The sequence below is a fragment of the Saccopteryx leptura genome, chromosome 2 (genome assembly GCF_036850995.1).
Source record: "Saccopteryx leptura isolate mSacLep1 chromosome 2, mSacLep1_pri_phased_curated, whole genome shotgun sequence".
Lineage (NCBI taxonomy): Eukaryota > Metazoa > Chordata > Mammalia > Chiroptera > Emballonuridae > Saccopteryx > Saccopteryx leptura.
The window spans coordinates 206,300,914-206,321,160 of NC_089504.1; the positions used below are offsets into that span (position 1 = coordinate 206,300,914).

The 20,247-nt window shown below is 34.9% G+C and overlaps 1 protein-coding gene across 2 annotated transcripts in view; it reads left to right on the forward strand.

Annotated features, from left to right (window-relative positions):
- NCAM2 (neural cell adhesion molecule 2) overlaps window positions 1-20,247 on the forward strand; it is a 562,390-nt gene that overhangs the window by 385,561 nt on the left and 156,582 nt on the right. For both annotated transcript variants that reach the window (XM_066369923.1, XM_066369924.1), the window contains exon 9: window positions 14,901-15,051. In XM_066369923.1, the coding sequence (XP_066226020.1) occupies window positions 14,901-15,051 (151 nt within the window). The remainder of the gene's footprint in view (window positions 1-14,900; window positions 15,052-20,247) is intronic.

A 20,247-nucleotide genomic window follows, 5' to 3' on the forward strand; every position in this document is an offset into this window, starting at 1 on the left:
TGAAAATATTGAGTCCAGTTCTATATATTATGTTCACATTTGCTTCTCCCTCCCACATCCCAATCTCAGTGAATGGTGACACCTTCTTTCCAGTTATATTGGCTAAAATTCTTGAAGTTATCCTTGACTCTTGTATATTATTATTCCCATATTTTAATTTTATGAGCAAATTCTATTAGCCCTATTTTAAATATATTTAAAATTTAAACATTTGTGAGCACTCTACTGTTAATGCTCTGGTCCACACTATCATAATTACTGGTCTAGACTATTATGATGACTTTTGAAGGGGTCTCTGTGTATCCACCCTTGCCCCTTTATTCTCACTAAAATAGCTATTGTTGGTCCTTTTGAAATAAGCCAGGTATTATCACTCTTTTGTTCAGAAACCTCAGAATTTTTAAATTCCTTCTATTCCTTAACTACATGTCTCTACACGATAGGCCACTCTTATAATTCCAGTTCCCTTCTCTTTTTCGTCATATCCTACTAGTAAGATCAATTCATTTTAGCCAAATAGGATTTCACATTTCCTCCATCAATCGTTGGACATTGTAAGCTTTACAATGGTGTGTGTACCTTATCCATCAAGAGCAGTGATTTTTAATCTTTTTTGTCTCATGGTACACATAAACTAATTATTAAAATACTGTGCCACACCAAAATATATATTTTTTGCTTATCTGGAAAAAAAAGTAGGTATAAATTTAATTTATCATGTTGGATGGCTATTGTTGTGTTAGCTGTTGTCATTTTTTTATTTGCAATCTCTAGGGAAAGGAGTTCAGTGCCCCAGACTGAATAGTGGGTATTGCATATCTTAAAAATTCTTTTGACATACTGGTTGAAAATCGCTGATCTAGAGCATTAACAACATATTGCAAGTCATAATGGTAGTGATAACTGTCACAGATATTTGATGTCCTGATGCAGTTTCAATTTACATTTGAGTTTGCTGAGACAGTCCTTGACTGCCAAACTGAAGTTTATGTGATAGAATATTCATTTTTAACAGTTATTAACTCTGAGTATGGTGAGGTTAATGGTTGAGTTTCTTAGATAACCTAAGCATAAATTATAGACCACTGTTCTTTTAGTTACAAAATCTGAACCCATATAAGAACATAAACTATGTACAAAACATCAGAGTTGATTTACTCTGTGGATATTTGCATTCAGTTATGAAGTTCACTGTATCCAACAGAGTAATGGGGCCTGTAATTACGCTGGGACAGAATTTTAAACAAACACATGACAGTAACATAATAGTAGCAATTCCATTGATAAACAGTTTGAATGAATTGGTGTAGTCCTCTGATAGCTTAATAAATTAATAATTTGTTTACTCATAAATAAATTAAAATCTCTCACGGCTCCAAATGATAGAAAAGGTGATAATTAAGGGATCTCACATAGAATTTATAATAAACAGGAGTTTAGCAAGCAATAGAACTGCTCACTCTTTCTGTTTGTGCTATAGAAAAGATGTTGGAGGTTTACTGTGGCTTTATCCACTGTTTTCATATATTACAGGAAACATGCTCTCCACCTTTTGTGATAAGCCCTTTGAAATAACATACTGTATATTTACCAACTAAATAGTATACTTTTTAAATACCTTCTAATAAAATTCACAACAATCTGCCTATACTGATCTTATTTGACCATTTCTTATATCAGCATATCCCAACACAATTAGAAGCTTGATAAAGTTGTTACTCATTATTTTTAGGTTTTCTAGCAAAGGCATTGTAATTTCTTGGACCATCTCTTCTTTCTGGGTCTTAACTCCACCAGACTTTCCTTTAATGGTAATACTCATACTTTTTTCATCCTCTAATGATTGGTATATACACCTCACTGAAAAGATTCATTACAGGACTATCTGGTCCATAATTCTTTTGGTTTAGAAGAGGGAATATAATGTAGAAATATAGGCTGCTTTATCTCGTCCTAATGTTTTTGATATAGTCCACAATATGTCTTATTCTTTCTGTGGTTTAGGGGTGTAGCATTGATTTTTTTTATCTCATACTTGGGAACAGTTATAATAAAAATTATAGCTTTTGGTTTAAAAAACCATTTAATCAACATTTCCAACTCTCTTCGATGTACTATTTTGTTATTTTAATAACTTTTTTGTGTAACAGAGAGAGAGAGAGAAAGAGAGAGGGACAGATAGGGACAGACAGACAGGAAGGAGAGAGATGAAAAGTATCAAGTGTTTGTTGCAACACCTTAGTTGTTCACTGATTGCTTTCTCATATGTACCTTGACCCAGGAGGCTACAGCAAAGCGTGTGACTTCTTGCTCAAGCCAGCGACCTTAGACTTCAAGCCAGCAACCTTTAGGCTCAAGCCAGCAACAATGGGGTCATGTCTATGGTCCCACGCCAAAGCCAGTGACCCCACGCTCAAGCTGGTGAGCCTACGGTCAAGCCAGATAAACCCGCACTCAAGCTGGCAACCCCAGGGTTTAAAACCTGGATCCCCCATGTCCCATTTTGACGCTCTATCTACTGTGCCACTGCCTGGTCAGATTAATTTAAAACCTTTGATTAGATCTTTTTTGAAGAGCTCCTTATTTAATCTGAACTTCTAATGATTATAAAAAGTTTGGTTTGTATATGCAGTCTTTGTTTTACCTTGTCTTATCTTAATGAGCAGTTGCTTTATTTACAATAAAACAAAATTAAAACACATAAACAAACAAAATAACAAGTAAACAAATACAGCTCAATATAGCTTATGTATTTGTTATATAGTTTTCATTTTTAGCCATCTCTTAGAGATAGGTTGTTTCTTTATATATGTAATGCAATTATTTGATAAAATTGTGGTTTGGTATTTTGGCATATGGTGACTAGTTTTTTGGTATTATGTTCATATCTTATATAAAACATTTATGATTAAGTAAACACTGCTTTCATTTAAGATAATTATCTTAATTACATATAGTCAGACTGTGACACAACTCGGGAAGATTGTCAAGTTTTGATATATTGATAATACTTTCACTCCTCAAAGCCACCACCCAATGTGTCATTATGAGGAATCAGTATAAAGTTTGTTAGTCACTCAGCATAACTCAGTATTCAAAAAGGGCATATATTTGATATAATAATACCAGCATATATGACAATAATCATATATATTCATTATATAAAATTTTTATATATCTAATGATGATATTTGAGTATGTATTTGGCATGGTGTGGTTTTTAAAAATGAGCAAAATGTACATACATATTAGCAGATACTTTCCTACATTTGGTTCAGCCTGAATAAAGTGATGCTCTTACTTGCAGCACATGGTATACTGTGAGTATTCTCATAACTATGACAAGAGGTGGTCACTGGATGACAATGCATTGCATTTTCTGACCTTGAGTATGGAACTAATCATAATTCAAAATTCTTGTTATTAGAACTTCTCTTTCCAGGATAAAGGATAAAGAGAAGTTGAGAATATATCCTAAGAATCCGATACACCTATTCAAAAGAATATATTCATCCCTATGTTCGTGGCAGCATTATTTACAATAGCCAATATATGGAAGCAGCACTTACTGATTTATTTTAATAAGTAGTCATTATTATTTTCCTTATTTTTCATTTTTAAAGCTATACAGGCAAATTGGGAACCCCAAAACAGTAGTGATCATCCCATTTTTCTTGTTTCTAAAGCCTGGAGAAAGTAATAAATTTTACATGGGAAAGTGGCTTAAATCAGTGGGATTTTTCTACTCCAGCACCATACTTATAGCTTGAATTCACATATGAATTTTCAAAACATCTCTATTATCAAATATTTTGTTTTACTATCACCATATTTGAATAAAATTTTACACACACATAAAAATAAATATCTGTCAGAATAGCGAATATTTTTGCCAAAATTATGGTCAGTCATACTACAAGCATGTTTTTCTTATTCTAATTTACTTTCTTAAGCTCCAGTCACATTTGTTGACCATCATAAATAGCATTGATATCACAGACATGGTGTCAGTTTATTTATATGGCTTGGACTAATATAAATTTGGGAGAAATGATACATAATCATTCAAATCTTAACAAATTTAAAACCAAGGAATGGTAACACTGAGTTCACGTCCATGTAAATGCTGCATTTAACATGAAACTGGCATTTGACACAAAACTCATGGTATCTTTGCAGGGATATCATCCTGATGAAAGTAAAAACAAAGATACATCTGAGTCATCTGCATACTTTGTTGCCAAATTATATTATTTTGCCTGGATATACCACGTTTTACTTAGTTAAGCACAATAGAGTATTAGGTTGCTATAATTTTTTGGTTGTAATAATAATGCTGTTATGGGCAGTCATGTATACATTTTTGTGTGGATACATATCTTTCTCTTGGGAGTTCACTTCCTGAGTCATATAATAATTCTGTGTTTAAGTATTTGAGGAACTGTCACACTTTTTATACAAAATACCTGCACCATGTTGCTTTCCTATCATCAATGAATGGTGTTTCCAATTTCTCCCATCTTCACCAACACTTGTTATTATCTGTCTTCTTGATTTTAGTCATTCTAGAGGACATGAAGTGGCACTGTGGTTTCCACTTTTAATTTTATGATGGCTAATGATGTTGAGCATCTTTTTACATTCTTATTGGTCTTCTCTTGACTTCGAGGCTCTTAGTGGAAGTCTTGTCTGACTTTCCAGCCATTTTAACTCTTAACGTTGTATGTGTTACGCCAGCTCCAATGAGCTTCTTTCACCTTATGAACATGCTTTTACCCCTTTAGTACAGGCTTCTCTAGTTTCCATTTTCTTCTTTACTTTCCCTCCTTGATGCTTGGTCACAGCTGACTGTATGGGGTACACAATAGCATGGAGCTCAATACTCAGAAGAATTCTGAGTTTGATTTAATATTCTGCCTTTGTCTTGAAATGTACAGTGATTTTGAAGAAGAGTTCTACATTTTATTTTGATGTGGGACCTTAATTTATGCCGCTAGTGTGATGCCTTGTTTGTTGTTATTATTTATCCTAAAGGTCTAAGTTTAGACAAAAAGACCTACAAGAAAGTGTCCCTGATATCTGTAGACTATATTACATGTTGTTCCTGAATGCAATATCTACTGGCATATGTTTTGTATGACTTGTCACTTTATTCATTCTAAGACTTTTGACCTATGAGCATATGGGCTTTTCCTTTTGTGTTCATATTTCTGCTGAGAATTCAGCTTGGTGACAGTGACTAGGATATACAGTGGTACCTTGAGATACGATCAGACAAACATATGAATTTATTTTTTTAAGATATGAGCTGCGACTGGTCTGTATTTTTGTTCAAGATCCGAGCAAATTCCGAGATACGAGTCGTGATTCGGGAAGCTGCCACTAGTTTTTGTGGTTTCATTTTAAGTAAATAAAGTGCAGTTTTAGTTTTGTTTAAAGTAAAGAAAATGCAGTTTTAGTTTACATTTAGTGTTAAGAAAGTGCAGTTTTAGTTTACGTGTCTACAGTGCCTGCATCCCTTCCTCCTTCCCTCCTCCTCTACCATTCACCTCCGTTAGCCACACTCGTCTGTCTCCAAGGTAAGAATACAGTACAGTACTAAATAACACTTTTTTATTTTATTTCATATATTTTGTTATGTATTGGTAAAGTATACATGTGCATTTCTTAATTAAAAACATGTCTTTTTTCATAATTTAGGATAGATTGGGGATGTTTCATAAGGCTGGAACGGATTAAATCTATTTTAGTTACAGTACTTCAAAATTTTGTTTTGATGCCAACCAAGTATTTGAAGTTGAGTTTAATTCAAATTCAGCACAGATTTAATGCCATTATGAAAAATCACACAGAATTTATAATGCAGTGATGCAGTTTTTTGTATTTATCTGCATTTGTCTAGTGTTCTGCATGCATTCTCTATTTACCTGCCCAATATTAGGAGATCCCACGTGCCCTCTCTTCTGTGCACTTGCTGGCTTCCCTCAGTTTTTCAAGTGCCATCTAGAGCCATTTGACTGGAATTCTCTGCACCACCCTTGTTCACCATTTTCAAATCTCAGTCCACCATGCAATTTTCCAGTGAGCACACCTCTGACTCTACCTCACACCTCTACTTACCTACAAAATGGAACTATGTTGTTGTTACAGAACTTTTCAGTTGAATTGTATTATCTTTTAAAACCAGTATCTGTCTTCCCTGTTTAATTCCACAAAGGGGTTGATAGAAGTTATTCTGTTTTTCTCAGCGTGTACCGGTGCCTGGATGCTTATTGTTGAATAATTTCACACACAAAAAAAAATGTTAAGTAACTAAGTGACATGATTCACAGTTCTCTAAAAAGGCCAACGTGAGATAAATGACTTTAGAAAGGTTCAAAGGTGTTAGCGTAAGGAAGAAGAAAGATAAGAACTACCTAACACCTTAGATGTATTATTGTGTACTACAGTTGGATTCTAAATTTGGCAATACATGTCTAGTCAGGTAAGGTCACAAAACTAACCTATAAATGTGGTGCATTATATAATTTTAACTGTCAGGCAATTAAAATTGACAATAAAATATTCACATTTGCACCAACCTTAAGAAATTTGTGATCACATAGTTATTTGATCAATGAATTATTGAAAGGACAGCAACCTCAACTAATCATTTTATAAAAATATTAAAATACGATTCAAATAAGCAGTTCTTAAACTGACTTTCTGAAAAGGCAAAGACTATAATGCAAACCAAATTGCAGAGAGCCTCTTTCTGTAAAGAATTGGAATAATAATGTATAGTCAGACACATTTTAATCATCTTACTTAATGCAGTGAATGAACCTGAAAATACTAGATGGACAGCTAATATATCCATTAACCTGTCTCAGTCAAATATCAAATGTCTTAAGTGAATCTTTAGTAGGTGGTGAATCAAAGCCAAGATATAAGTGAATTTTCTTTCAGAAATGTGTAATGCATTTTTGTGGCACAAGGAGAGATGTCCTTTGGAATGTCAGAAATGAGAAAGGGCCCTGGCCGGTTGGCTCAGCGGTAGAGCGTCGGCCTAGTGTGCGGAGGACCCGGGTTCAATTCCCAGCCAGGGCACACAGGAGAAGCGCCCATTTGCTTCTCCACCCCTCCGCCGCGCCTTCCTCTCTGTCTCTCTCTTCCCCTCCCGCAGCCAAGGCTCCATTGGAGCAAAGATGGCCCAGGCGCTGGGGTTGGCTCTGTGGCCTCTGCCTCAGGCGCTAGAGTGGCTCTGGTCGCAACATGGCGACACCCAGGATGGGCAGAGCATCGCCCCCTGGTGGGCAGAGCGTCGCCCCTGGTGGGCATGCCGGGTGGATCCCGGTCGGGCGCATGCGGGAGTCTGTCTGACTGTCTCTCCCTGTTTCCAGCTTCAGAAAAATGCAAAAAAAAAAAAAAAAAAAAAAAGAAATGAGAAGGAATGACTTTGGTCTTCTTGTGGAAGTATTTGAGATTAATGCATATTATGCATTATTACAGCACCAATACTAAGTCTGAAAATGACTTATAATTACCCAGGGAATCACACACTTTTCCAAAGAAATTCTATTCTTCTAGATTTCAGTTAGTAATGTTAGATTTCTTAATCATAATTTTAAATACCAACACTTTTACTAATAGACTGCTAGTTTTATATATACAAATAGTTTTTCACAAGTTAAAAATCTATCATTAAAAAAGCAACAAAGCCAGTTTAGTTTTCAAGGGAGGTAAATTTACCTTTCATTATTGCAAAAGAACATTATTTTTGAATTAAAAAATGAAGCATTTGCTTTTTTTTTTTTTCATTACAACAGCTTAATTGTTCATTGATTGCTTTCTCATATGTGCCTTGACCACGGGCCTTCAGCAGACCGAGTAACCCCTTGCTCGAGCCAGCGAGCGACCTTGGGTCCAAGCTGATGAGCTTTGCTCAAACCAGATGAGCCCCGGCTCAAGCTGGTGACCTTGGGGTCTTGAACTTGGGTCCTCAACATCCCAGTCCGATGCTCTATACACTGCGCCACTACCTGGTCGGGAAGTATTTGCTTTTAATAAGGTATTTTGTCATATTCTAATAAAGATAATAAATTCAAGTTTTTAACACATAGTAGGGTGACGTCAGACAAATGGCGCCGTGAGGAGCACTACTGATAACTCTTCCCAAAATTTCAACAAGTTCTTCAACCAGTGACAGAAAAATCTATCCTTGGAATGTCTTGAAGTCCCACACACTGAACACGAAGGTATGATCAAGCGAAAAAATGACTAAATATATAATCAACCCTGTAGGAAATAAGACGAAGAACAGAACACTCCGCCTTCTTCACTAACCTGAGCAAAGGCTGCTTTCACTTGGTACTGAGATAGAGTGAGGGCTGACGATGTGGAGGGAGCCGGGCTGTACCACAGATGTCCAAGCCGAGGAAAGAGTGTGCCTGCGGAGACTCAGTCAGACCCTGGCAAAGATGGGCGAGCAGCCGCCACCATTAGCCCCAATATCCTGGTCGGCGAGCGCGGATAGTGTGAGAGAGGTTCCTCCTAGCACCCCAGGAGTGGGTGCCCATGTTCCTGGACAGAGGGGCAGGGTCAGAGGCCTTTGTGTGGGCTGTGACCAGAGTCTTGATGTGGTCCCTGAACCCTGAACAGCGGCATGCAGGGAGTGCTCAAAAGTGAACTTCCCTACGCCCAAACTTCTCCCAGACGGCAGGGAGCCTCACCCAGCTATTCAGGCTAACATCTCAGGGAAGAAAAATACAAAGCGTTAGGGGGAGGGGCGAGCAAGCAGCTTGCAGTCTGTCTCAGGAGCAGAACTATGGACCCAATTGCTGAAATTAGCTTAACCCACAGTCTGCTCACTGCCCAACTGACATATGTGGCTCTAACCGACAAGATCTCTCTCAGTTCAGCAATCTAAGAAGAGACGTGATATTATTTAGTGCCTCTTGCTATGCACATAGGGCCTACCTGATTAAGCTAGAGGCTCTTATTGGCAAAGCTGTCATACTCAGGGCTGTACGTGAAAAAGAGGAACTGGCAGCTTTTAAGACCTCCTGTTCTGCCCTGGCCGGTTGGCTCAGCAGTAGAGCATTGGCCTGGCATGCAGGAGTCCCGGGTTCGATTCCTGGCCAGGGCATACAGGAGAGGCGCCCATCTGCTTCTCCACCCCTCCCCCTCTCCTTCCTCTCTGTCTCTCTCTTCCCCTCCTGCAGCAAGGCTCCATTGGAGCAAAGATGGCTCAGGTGCTGGGGATGGCTCTGTGGCCTCTGCCACAGGTGCTAAATTGGCTCTGGATGCAACAGAGCGACGCCCTAGAGGGGCAAAGCATCGCCCCCTGGTGGGCATGCCGGGTGGATCCCGGTTGAGCGCATGCGGGAGTCTGTCTGACTGCCTCCCCGTTTCCAGCTTCGGAAAAATGAAAAAAAAAAAAAAAAAAAAAAAAAAAAAGACCTTCTGTTCTGCAGGCAGCAACTAGGGCATCTTCTTCCCAGCCAAAACAGGTTACAAAATGCAAAAAGCCTGGGGAGAGTGGTCCCACAGAGTGCTGAGGCATACTGGACATGCCGGGAGGCTCATAGAAAGACACCTTGAGAGAAATTGGCTCCCAGCCCCACCTGATTATGCTGGTGGCTCTGACTGACAGAGCCTTACCCAGAGCCCTGCGCTGAGTGGGGATACAGTGGGGATTTGCCAGCTCTTTGACCTCCTGGCAGAGACAGCGGCAACCTCATAGCTGGATCATCAGGCTGCTAATTTGGAAAGGAGAGACTAGGAGAGAGTCTCCAGGGGAAAAAAGAATCTCTCATTGTCGGAGCCTGCAAATGCTAACAAGCCTCGCCTGCCAACGAGACTGAAGCCTAATATATGACATCGCCATAGAGACTTATCAACCGCAAATCTCTACCTAAGCGTGCCACAGGGGCAGAGCCTGGGGTACAGAATCACCGACCAGGAAGAGGGAGAGGAAAGAAAAAAGGGGAAGATAACCTCTAAAAATCAAGAAAAGTCCTCAGACTTTATAACTTTTTCCACTTTTTTTTTTGTTTCTTTCATCTTCTTGTCTTTATTATTTTTTTTTCTTCCACCTTGGTCATTTTATTCTCTGCCTGCCTTATTCTTTCCTCTTCTTAAACTACACTAACCATAAGTGCTACATCTCCCATTTTCTTTCTTTTCTTCTTCCTTTCATTCTATGAGGGTTACAGTCCAAAACCCTTAACTCTCTCTCTCTCTTTTTTTTTTTCCATTTTTCTTTTTTCTCTCTCTATTAGTTTCTTCTTTTCTCCTTTACCTTTCCTCTCATTCAATCCTTGTATCATGAACAAATTATTTTATTTGGGACTCAAATTTTTCCTTTGTGGTATTTTGGGTGCTTTTTACTTTGTTTTTTTTTTACTCATTAGCATTTCCCCAACCCCGGCTCTCCATTCTATCTAGTTTTTGCTCCACTTAATACAATAGTATTTTTTTTCTTTTTCCTGTTTCCCTCTTATCCCTCTCATTATAACTCTCAGTCGACCATCACTTACAAGCAAATAATTTAATTATTGATCCAATTTTTTTTCCCTTTTTTGCATTTTGTGGGTCCCTACCTCCTATTTTGCCCCTTTATCACTTCTCCCCAACTCAGGCCCTCTGTTATAGGTAGTTTTTGTTCCATTTAGCACAATATAATTTAAAGTTTATCATGATATTTTCTGAAGGAGGAGGGGAGAGGAGAAAAAAATAATTTTTTTTCTATTTTTTTCTTTTTTTACTTTTTATTCTTGATTAATTCTCATTAGTGCTATCAAGAAAACCACCCTCAAATGCCATTAAGGAAAAGGAAATCAAATATAATGGATACAAAAGACAGAGATGTAGCACAGATAGATGAGGAAAAATCTATGGAGAAAAAATTTAATACATTGGAAACCTTAGAGCTAAATGACAGAGAATTAAAAATAGAAATACTAAAAATACTCAGCAATATACAAGAAAATACAGAAAGGCAATTTAGGGAGCTCAAAAAACAGCTCAACGAACACAAAGAATATATTACCAAGGAAATTGAGAGTATATATACAAATCAAACAGAGATGAAAAACTCAATTCATGACCTGAAAAATGAGGTAACAAGCTTAGCTAATAGAACAGGCCAGATAGAAGATAGTATTAATGACATGGAAGACAAGGAATTTGAGGCACAACAGAGAGAAGAAGAGAAAGACTCAAAAATTTAAAAAAATGAGAAAGCCCAACAGGAATTGTCTGACTCCATCAAAAAGAGTAACATAAGAATAATAGTATATCAGAGGGAGAAGAGAGAGAAAATGGAATGGAGAACATATTCAAACAAAGAATAGACAAGAACTTCCCAAGCCTGTTCTTCCCAAGAACTAAAGCCTCAAATTCAAGAAGCAAACAGAACACCAAGTTTTCTTAACCCCAATAAACCTACTCCAAGGCACATCATAATGAAATTGGCACAAACCAATGACAAAGAAAAAATTCTCAAGGCAGCCAGGGAGAAGAAGAATACAACATATAAAGGAAGGCCTATTAGATTATCATCAGATCTGAGAAGAAACTCTACAAGCTAGAAGAGAGTGGACCCCAATATTTAAAGTCCTGAAAGAGAGGAAGTTTCAGCCAAAAATACTTTACCCAGCAAAGCTATCCTTCAAATACAAAGGAGAAATAAAAACATTCACAGACACAGAAAAGATGAGGGAATTTATCATCAGAAAACCCCCACTCCGGGAAATACTAAAGGGGGTTTTCCAACCAGATACAAGAACAAAACAAAACAAAGCCACAAGTAAAAGCTCCACCAAGAACACAATAAAACCAAATTTAAACTGTGACAACAAAAAAAAGGGGGGGAGAGGATGGAGATTAACAGTAGCAAAGGCTGATGGAGTGCAGAAGCACTCACAAGATAGTGCACTACAATGAACATGGTAGGTACCCTTTTCATTACTTAATGGTAACCACCATTGAAAAAACACATAGTAAATAAATAGCTTAGAAATTACATTTTTTTCAAATTATATGTAAATATACCATAACTTAATTTACTATATAATAATTTTAATATATGGTGGCTCTGCCCTAGGCACTACTCCAAATGACTTTATATCAAATACCATAAAAAAGTTCTCATATTAATTCAATTATAATATTACCACCCTACATGTGAATTTTTAACTAAACTAGCAAAGGCCCTACATCCTAAGAGAAGCATGAAACTCAAGTAGTAATTATAAATAATCCTTTATTATAAATATAATATAGAATGAATAATACTCCTTTATAATAATTATGTAACAAAATCAACAAGGGACTATTTTGACTGTAAACATATATGTGGTCAAAAATTAAAGAAATGATGATAGAAATCTGCCATTTAAATTTGCAAGAGATAAAGGCAGAATGATTTAACACAGGTCTTAAATGAAGGTTACTTCTGGAGAGCACAGGATATTCATGACAGTACATGTAATTCAGATTAACTGGAATCCAAATTGTAAAGTGTGCTTAGACAAGTGATGCCATATGGAAGTCTTTAAATGTCAGGCTAAGGGAATAGAATTTTATTTAGGAGGAAATACAATGTTGTTTATGAACAGAGAGCACAGAGGATGTGAAACTGTCATAAAGTTATGAGAATTAAAAGTTTGTTTAAAAAGAAAATATATTCTTAGCTTCTCAAGAAATAATTTCAGCAGCTGGAACAATTTTTTTTTTTTTTTTTTTTTTTTTTTTTTTTTGCTAGAGAAACATAGGAAATAGCATAATGTTGCTGACTTTTGCAGAGTCAGGGAGTCTTTTTCGGTCACATTCAGCTTTCATGAAATTGTTCTCTCTGAAATCCAGTGATACCTGTCAATATCATTTCAAATCAGCTGCACAAAGCAAAGAACAGAGAGGGCTCCAAAGCACAATTGCTGAAAATGGAAAATGATCATGTAGAAACTGTGATTTCTCATAATTTGGAATATACATAGATAAAAATTCAGAAACAAACCCAAAACTGAGGACAGATATAGCCTGGGACATGGAAAATAATTAGTATCATTCATGGAAAGAAAGACCGTGTGCAGAAATCGGATGATGACAGATGATATACGTGCCAAAGAGTTGAGCCCTGCAAATGAGATACCTGGTTTTGAAGCTCCAGAGAGAGATCCTGGCTGAAGAAAAGTGACTAAAGATGACTGAACTGAGCAGAGTATATTCACCAAAAAGAGAAGTCCAAGACAGAATGCAGGGGACTTCAGGTAGGCTTCAGCTAAGACCAAGTAGTAGTAAGAGAGGTGAAATGGAGGAAAAACAGATTATAGGTTTCTGGAAGCCAAAGGAAGTCAGCGGATAAGGAAAGAAAGATAGCTCAATAAGGTTCAATGAGGTAAGGTTCAATGAGGTAAGGAGAATGCCCACGAAGTTATTCAAAATTAGTTACGTGTCTAGCAAATTGACCATTTTGCTTTTGTGTTTACTTATTCTGTGCTGACCTTCCGTGAATTTTTGCTTTTTTTTTCTCCTTTTCTATCAATTAAGTAAATGGACTTGGCAGTTGAACATGTTAAAAATTGGCAGGAGAGAATGGCCTTCTGCTTGAAAACCTCACCTTACTATGTTTTTTTTAGCAACACTCAGAAGTGGGGAACATATGGTTTTCCTAGAAATCCTGATCTAAGTCACAGAATGCATCCCTCATACATTTTTATTTCTTTGTTTTTGAAGACTATTTTTCTGATAGGAAATAAATTATATGACTGCTATGATTATATAATAATTCCATGCTGTCTAAAAATTGAAAGCAAAAAAAGTAATCTTACTGTGACCCAGTCAACTTTGTGTGAAAAAGAGCTTTATAACAGTCTTCTGGTATTAATAAAGAATAATGATTAAATGCCAAATTTTAATAATACAAAGTACACAAATGTATTAAAATTTAATTAAATTTCAGTGATATAGAAAATTAAACAGCTATTATATTGTTACATAATAACATACATATTTCAAAATAAATGCATGGCATAAAATATTTTATGAGGCACTGAAACCTCAAATATTGAACAGAATTGCCTCAATAACAGTTAAGCACATTTCAAATAAATTATAAAGTGCTAAAAGTTCAATATATTTTCTGATGGTGTGAAATAAAATTCAATGAATAAACTATCTCTGTTTTAATATGTGTGCTATAAAGATATTTAATAACTTAAGAAAATAATATTAGCTTTGGTAATTCTGTTGCAGACAAGAATACTTATGTGACATATAATCTATAGACTATTGGATTATAAGCAGCTCCTTTATTTGAGTCAGTATTCATGGAGTAAGTAATTAATCATCTTTGTATTCATTTATTGACTTCCTAAAAGTGAATTTTATAGAACTATGTTTACTATCATCTGGTACTAATTATGCTTATGAGAAGTGCTATTGCACATTTTTAAAAATGAAAATTATCCATTCCTAAGGCTTTAAATTTCATAAATCTTGATACTTGTTTTTACATGATGGATATGAAACTAAAGTGCCACAGGAATATCATTTTCATTGGTAGGTTTTAAGTAGAATTGAAAGATGTTCTTTTGTATGTTTGCAAAAAATATGATTGGAAACCAACAAAACCCTTCCTGGTTTTTAAAAAGCAAAGAGCATGCTAAATAAAAGAGGTTGATAAAATTAAGTTTTTATTACAGGTCAATGTCCCTGTAAGCAAGTGGAAAGGTAAAATGGATAAGCTAATATTTGTAAATCACAAATATAGAAATGCTGCATTTTGGGGGGAAAATATGAATGCAGGTAAGAGGTTATTTTTATTTACTGTGGATATCATAGACATCATATATTTGGTCATCATTTTATACAAAAGAAACATAAAATCTTTCTTTTTCCTGATTCATTGTAAACAGAGCCCAGACGGCCGTATAGAAGTCAAAGGGCATCTTGGAAGCTCATCCTTGCATATTAAAGATGTGAAGTTGTCAGATTCAGGGAGATATGACTGTGAAGCTGCAAGTAGAATTGGAGGACACCAAAAGACCATGTACCTTGATATTGAGTGTAAGTTCTTTTCATTTTATATGTTTATTGAAAGAACCTTTTCTGCTTAAAAAAAATTGGGAATTTTAATTGGAATATCAAAATACCTATGTGGTTAGTGTACCTGTATTCAACACACAGCTTTAGAAAAAATGTAGCCGTTCGAAGTCAGTTATTGGAGACATCTAGTGGATGTTACAGGACATGGAACAGTGCTGTATTTCATGTTTTTGACACTTATTCTAAAAATTGTCCATTTTTTCAATGTTAAACTTGAAACACATATCAGCTGAACTATATTATTATTTATTATTGAGTTATCAGTTATAGGTCAACATTTTCTTAGATTCCTCTCTTTTTATTATAATATTAATTGTCCTGTGTTTCACATAGGTAGTAAGAGTTTTTATCTTATTCAAGCTGTTTTGTTGAATTATTTTACATCTTCATAAGATATGATATAGTATTTTAAATGATTAAATATAAGTACTTATATTTTTATTAAAATAGTGTTTATTACCTGAAAGTAGGAAATATGATAAAAAATTGTTAAATAATTATAAAAATTGTTTGTAACTGTGAGATTGGGGAATAGTGAAGGCAAATGTAAAAGGAAACTACAATCTACTTTAAGTCACTGCATGTGATTTTAGAATACTCTGGTACATATGTCATTAAAAGAGGAAGAAATTTAAGCTTATTCCCAATAAATATTCACTAATCATCAATGTTAGAGGTTCTCTTATACTTGAATGGACTTAGCTGTCTTAGTGGGAATTTATAAAATATTTATTGACAAAATGTTTATTTGGAGAAATTCTATTACATTAATATTACTATACTATGATGATAATTGTGAAGCGAGATGCATTTTCTAATTTAAAACTCTAGAAAGCAAATATTTTTTAAGAACTGGCACAAATTATATTATTTTACATATTCACAAACTGCTTGTTAAGAAATTAATGGAAAGGCTAATTAAACAATTTATATCTAAGCTTTCTTTTTAATGTTTTGGTGATTTGAATTTTACATTAAAGTCAATGATACATTTGGAGTGCATATGTGTAGAATCAGTATGTATTATCTTTCTATCCATATATACAAATCATTCAGCACTACTTATTGAAAAGACTTTTCTAGCTAAGGGTTTACTAATGTTGATCATTACAAAGCATTAGTTTTTGCCTTTACTAATTTATATTTTCTATTATATATCTGTTTTCTAGTGTTTTGATTTTATTTCTATTTTTCTCTATATTTTGGATGTGCTTTTTTATTTCTTTATAAATTCTTAAGGTGAAATAGTAGATCACTTATTTTAGATATTTTTTATTTTCTAATAAATCATATAAAACTAAATTTCACACCAACCCATACTTTAACCATACATCACAAATTATAATAATGTCCCAGTAGAGCCCAAGCTCTACATCGATCAGGCATCCCTGATTCGACTTCCCCATGCAGTGGGACAGTCCTGCTTATCAGCAGGCCTGGCAGCCTCTTCGAGACTACTCTTGAGGCAGCTATGAGGATGCTACTGTTAAGTGCCACCGGAGGAAAAATACGACCAACACACAAATTAGTTGCAATAATTACAAAGGCAATTTATTACTCACAAATCCTTTTGGCATGCCTGGGTACAGCTTAAGGGGGCCCTGTTGGCGTGCTCCTCTTGGCTGTCTTTGGTCAGAGCTCAGAGCGGCGTGGAGACAGTCCACATCAACGTTGGAGTCTGGGCAACTACTGCAGCACGGGGCCCCTCAGCTTTAGTACCTTTTCTGGCCAACACCTTCTAATCGGTGTCAATGTACAGAATTATCACCTCAAACCACCTTTTTGGGAGTTCCTTGCAGGGAATCCCCTCTATGTCAATCTACTGAAATGTTTACATTAAACCACTTTTTAAGATGTTCTTATTTACATTAATTTACAAAGTTAATGCAAATAACAACAAGCCACTTCTTATTTAGGTATAATTTCACACACACACTAACTGGGTCCTGCTTGAAAGTCAGAGTCTGTTTACCACATTTAAAGAGTTATAGCAGTAAGCCACTATATTAATTCCTATCTAAATAGCATAACTTTATTTAATTTTAATAATTATTTTTAATATTTTAATTATTTTATATATTTTCCATATTTTATATTTTATATATTTAATTATTGCAACATTTACACTGCTTCCTTGTCTATCATGAAGGTTAGTTTCCAGAACCTCCCACGATAGGTGAAAATCTCCAAAGTAGTGACCTTATATTTATTTTATTATTTATATATATATTTTAAGGCTTTATAAACCCTCCCTACATTCTTGGAAGCTTTTCCCACACTACTATTAACCTTTCCCACAGTCTTATAAATGCTTCCTTGCTCTTAAACACTTTCTACATTCTTAAAACTACATAAACACAGTGCTCTGGTTGGTCACCTCCCATCCATCAGCCAATAGTGTGCCCTGTACGATCTCACGTAGACAGACTAACTCAAGTGGAAGTGGCTGTAGCTGCATTTTCCATAGGTGTGAGTCTTTGTCTACTCATCTGCTACATGCTACATATTTTATTTTGATTTAATATTCTTTCAATATTATGTTTTAATTAATATTTTTACATTTTTATTTTGTTTTTAATTTCTAGGCTAGAAAATGCTTATTTTACCACAAAAATAATTAAAATAATAAATATATAAAAATACCTATATACCAAAAAATCCCACGATATAGCAAAAAATCTGCTATACAAAATTAGATATATACAATTTAAAAATCTGCAATACAGTGTGATCACGAAAAGTGAACTGTGATATGGAGAGGGACGACTGTATGTGGTATTTTTATTGTCTGTCAGTTGAAATTATTTTTTAATTTGTGGTGCATTTTATCATTACTACAGTTACTTTTAATTGAATTTATTGGGGCAATATTGCTTAATAAAATTATATAAGTTCCATAACCCATCATCTGTAAAAGCCAGTGAAACAAAGGCAAGTGCCACATGATTTCACTTATGTGTGGAATCTAATGAACAAAATAAACACCTTCATAGTTATTCATAAGAATATGTTTGATATTCAGATATTTGGTGTTTTTCTAGCTATTTTGCTGTTATTTAGTTCTAATTTAATTCAGTTGTGCTTATAAAATACCCTCTGTGTTATTTTCATTTTTTAAAATTTATTAATATTTGTTTTATGTTCCATCATATGATACTGATACATATACAATGTATATTTGAAAAGCATATATATTCTGCAGTTACAGTATCTTGTGTTCTATAAATATAACTTAGATCCAGGTGGGTAATAGTATTGTTTAAATCTTCTATGTCTTTACTGAACATTTTTGTATAGTTATGCTATCAGAATGAGAGGTGTTAAAATCTTCTTTCATGATTGTGAACTCTTTTCCTCTCCCTTTTTCCTGTTGGTGGTTGCATCATGTATTTTAAAGCTTGGCGAAGCAATACAGGATTCTACAATAGTTTGTATATTATATTAGTTTCCAATTGCTGCTATAATCAATGACCACAATTTAAGGGCTGTAAACAACAAAAAATATCTTTCTGGAGTTCTGGATGTCAGCAGTCTGAAATTTCTCACTATAATAAAATAAAGTGTACATAGGGTTGTGTTCTTTTGCGGAGGCTCTAGGAGAGATTTTGTTTCCTTGTCTTTTTCAACTTCTAGAATCTGCGAACATTCCTTGGCTCACTGTCCAATTTCATCTTTAAAGTCTGCAATGGCAGATAGAGTCTCTCTCAAATCACATCATTCTGATTCTGCATTTTCCCTCCTATCTCCCTCTTTATCTCTGGTTGCCATTTTATTGACCCACATTGGATAATCCAGGATCATCTCAACTCCACACCCTTAGTTGTATAACAGCTGCAGAGTCCTTTTTGCCATGTAAAGTAACATGCTTACTGGTTCTGGAAATTTTGATGTGTGTGTGTGTGTGTGTGTGTGTGTGTGTGTGTGTGTGTGTGTGTGTTATCTCTCCCATGAATATCTTTCTCATAAATTATTTCTTTTACTCCTCTCACCTCTTTGAATTTAATGTATTCTCTCTAGTATTAAAATATACTCAAGTTCTTTCATGCTTACTGTTTGTATATGTCTTCCATTTATTTACTTTCCACCTTGTATTTTGATTTCACATTAAAGTGTGTCTTTGGGCAGTGTAATAGAATATTCCTTTGTAATCTACTCTATCAATCTCTACCTTACAGAGTGTTGGTAAAGCCAGGAGTCAGCAGTAAATGGATTAGGTTACAAATATTTTAAATTTTGCAGGTATTTCTATGGTATCTTTCCCCCCCCAAAAAAACATTTTAAAGGTGTGTTGAATTTATTTTTCTCTTGCAATCAATTAAAAGTATAATAGCATTCTTAACTCTAAGCATAAACTTGGGCTCTATTTTGCTCAAGGACCACAGTTGGCCAACCATTGGTTTAGACCAGTAATTTTCAACCTTTTCAACTCCTGGCATACATAAACTAATTACTAAAATAATGCAGGACACACGAAAATATATTTTTTGCCAATCTGACAAAAAAAAAGGTATAGTTCTGATTCATTCACACTGGAATGCTATTGTTGTGTTGGTTGTTGTCAGTTTTTTATTGGACAGTCTAAGAGAAAAGAGGTCAATGTCATGGAATTAGTCAGGTATTACATACAGTATTATAAAAATACTTGTGACACACCAATGTGCCACAGTTCACCAGTTGAAAATCACTGGTTTAGACTATTAAATTTAATGTAGTTATTAATATGTTTCATTTAGGTTTACAATTCTGTGTTTTCTGCCTTTTCTTAATATTCTGTTTTCATTTATCTGTTTTTCTTCCTTATTTGAAAATTTTAATATTTTAATTCATATATTGATAATACCTCATAGATTTTTTGTTTTTATTTTATTAAATTATTCTCCAGAGATTATAATATATAAACCTCTAACATTTCACAGTCTAAATATAGTCAATATTTTGACACTTTAAATTAAATGTAGAAACTTTGCAACTATATGGGTCCCTTAACACCTGCCTCATACAGATCTTTTTATTATTGTTTTCATATGCAGTACATCTACATTCATTGGAATATCACCAGATTATGATAAATTTGTTTTGATGTCATAAATATTTTAAAGAAATAAAGAGAAAATAAAATTTTATTTACTCATTTATTTACCATGTGTTTTGCTCTTT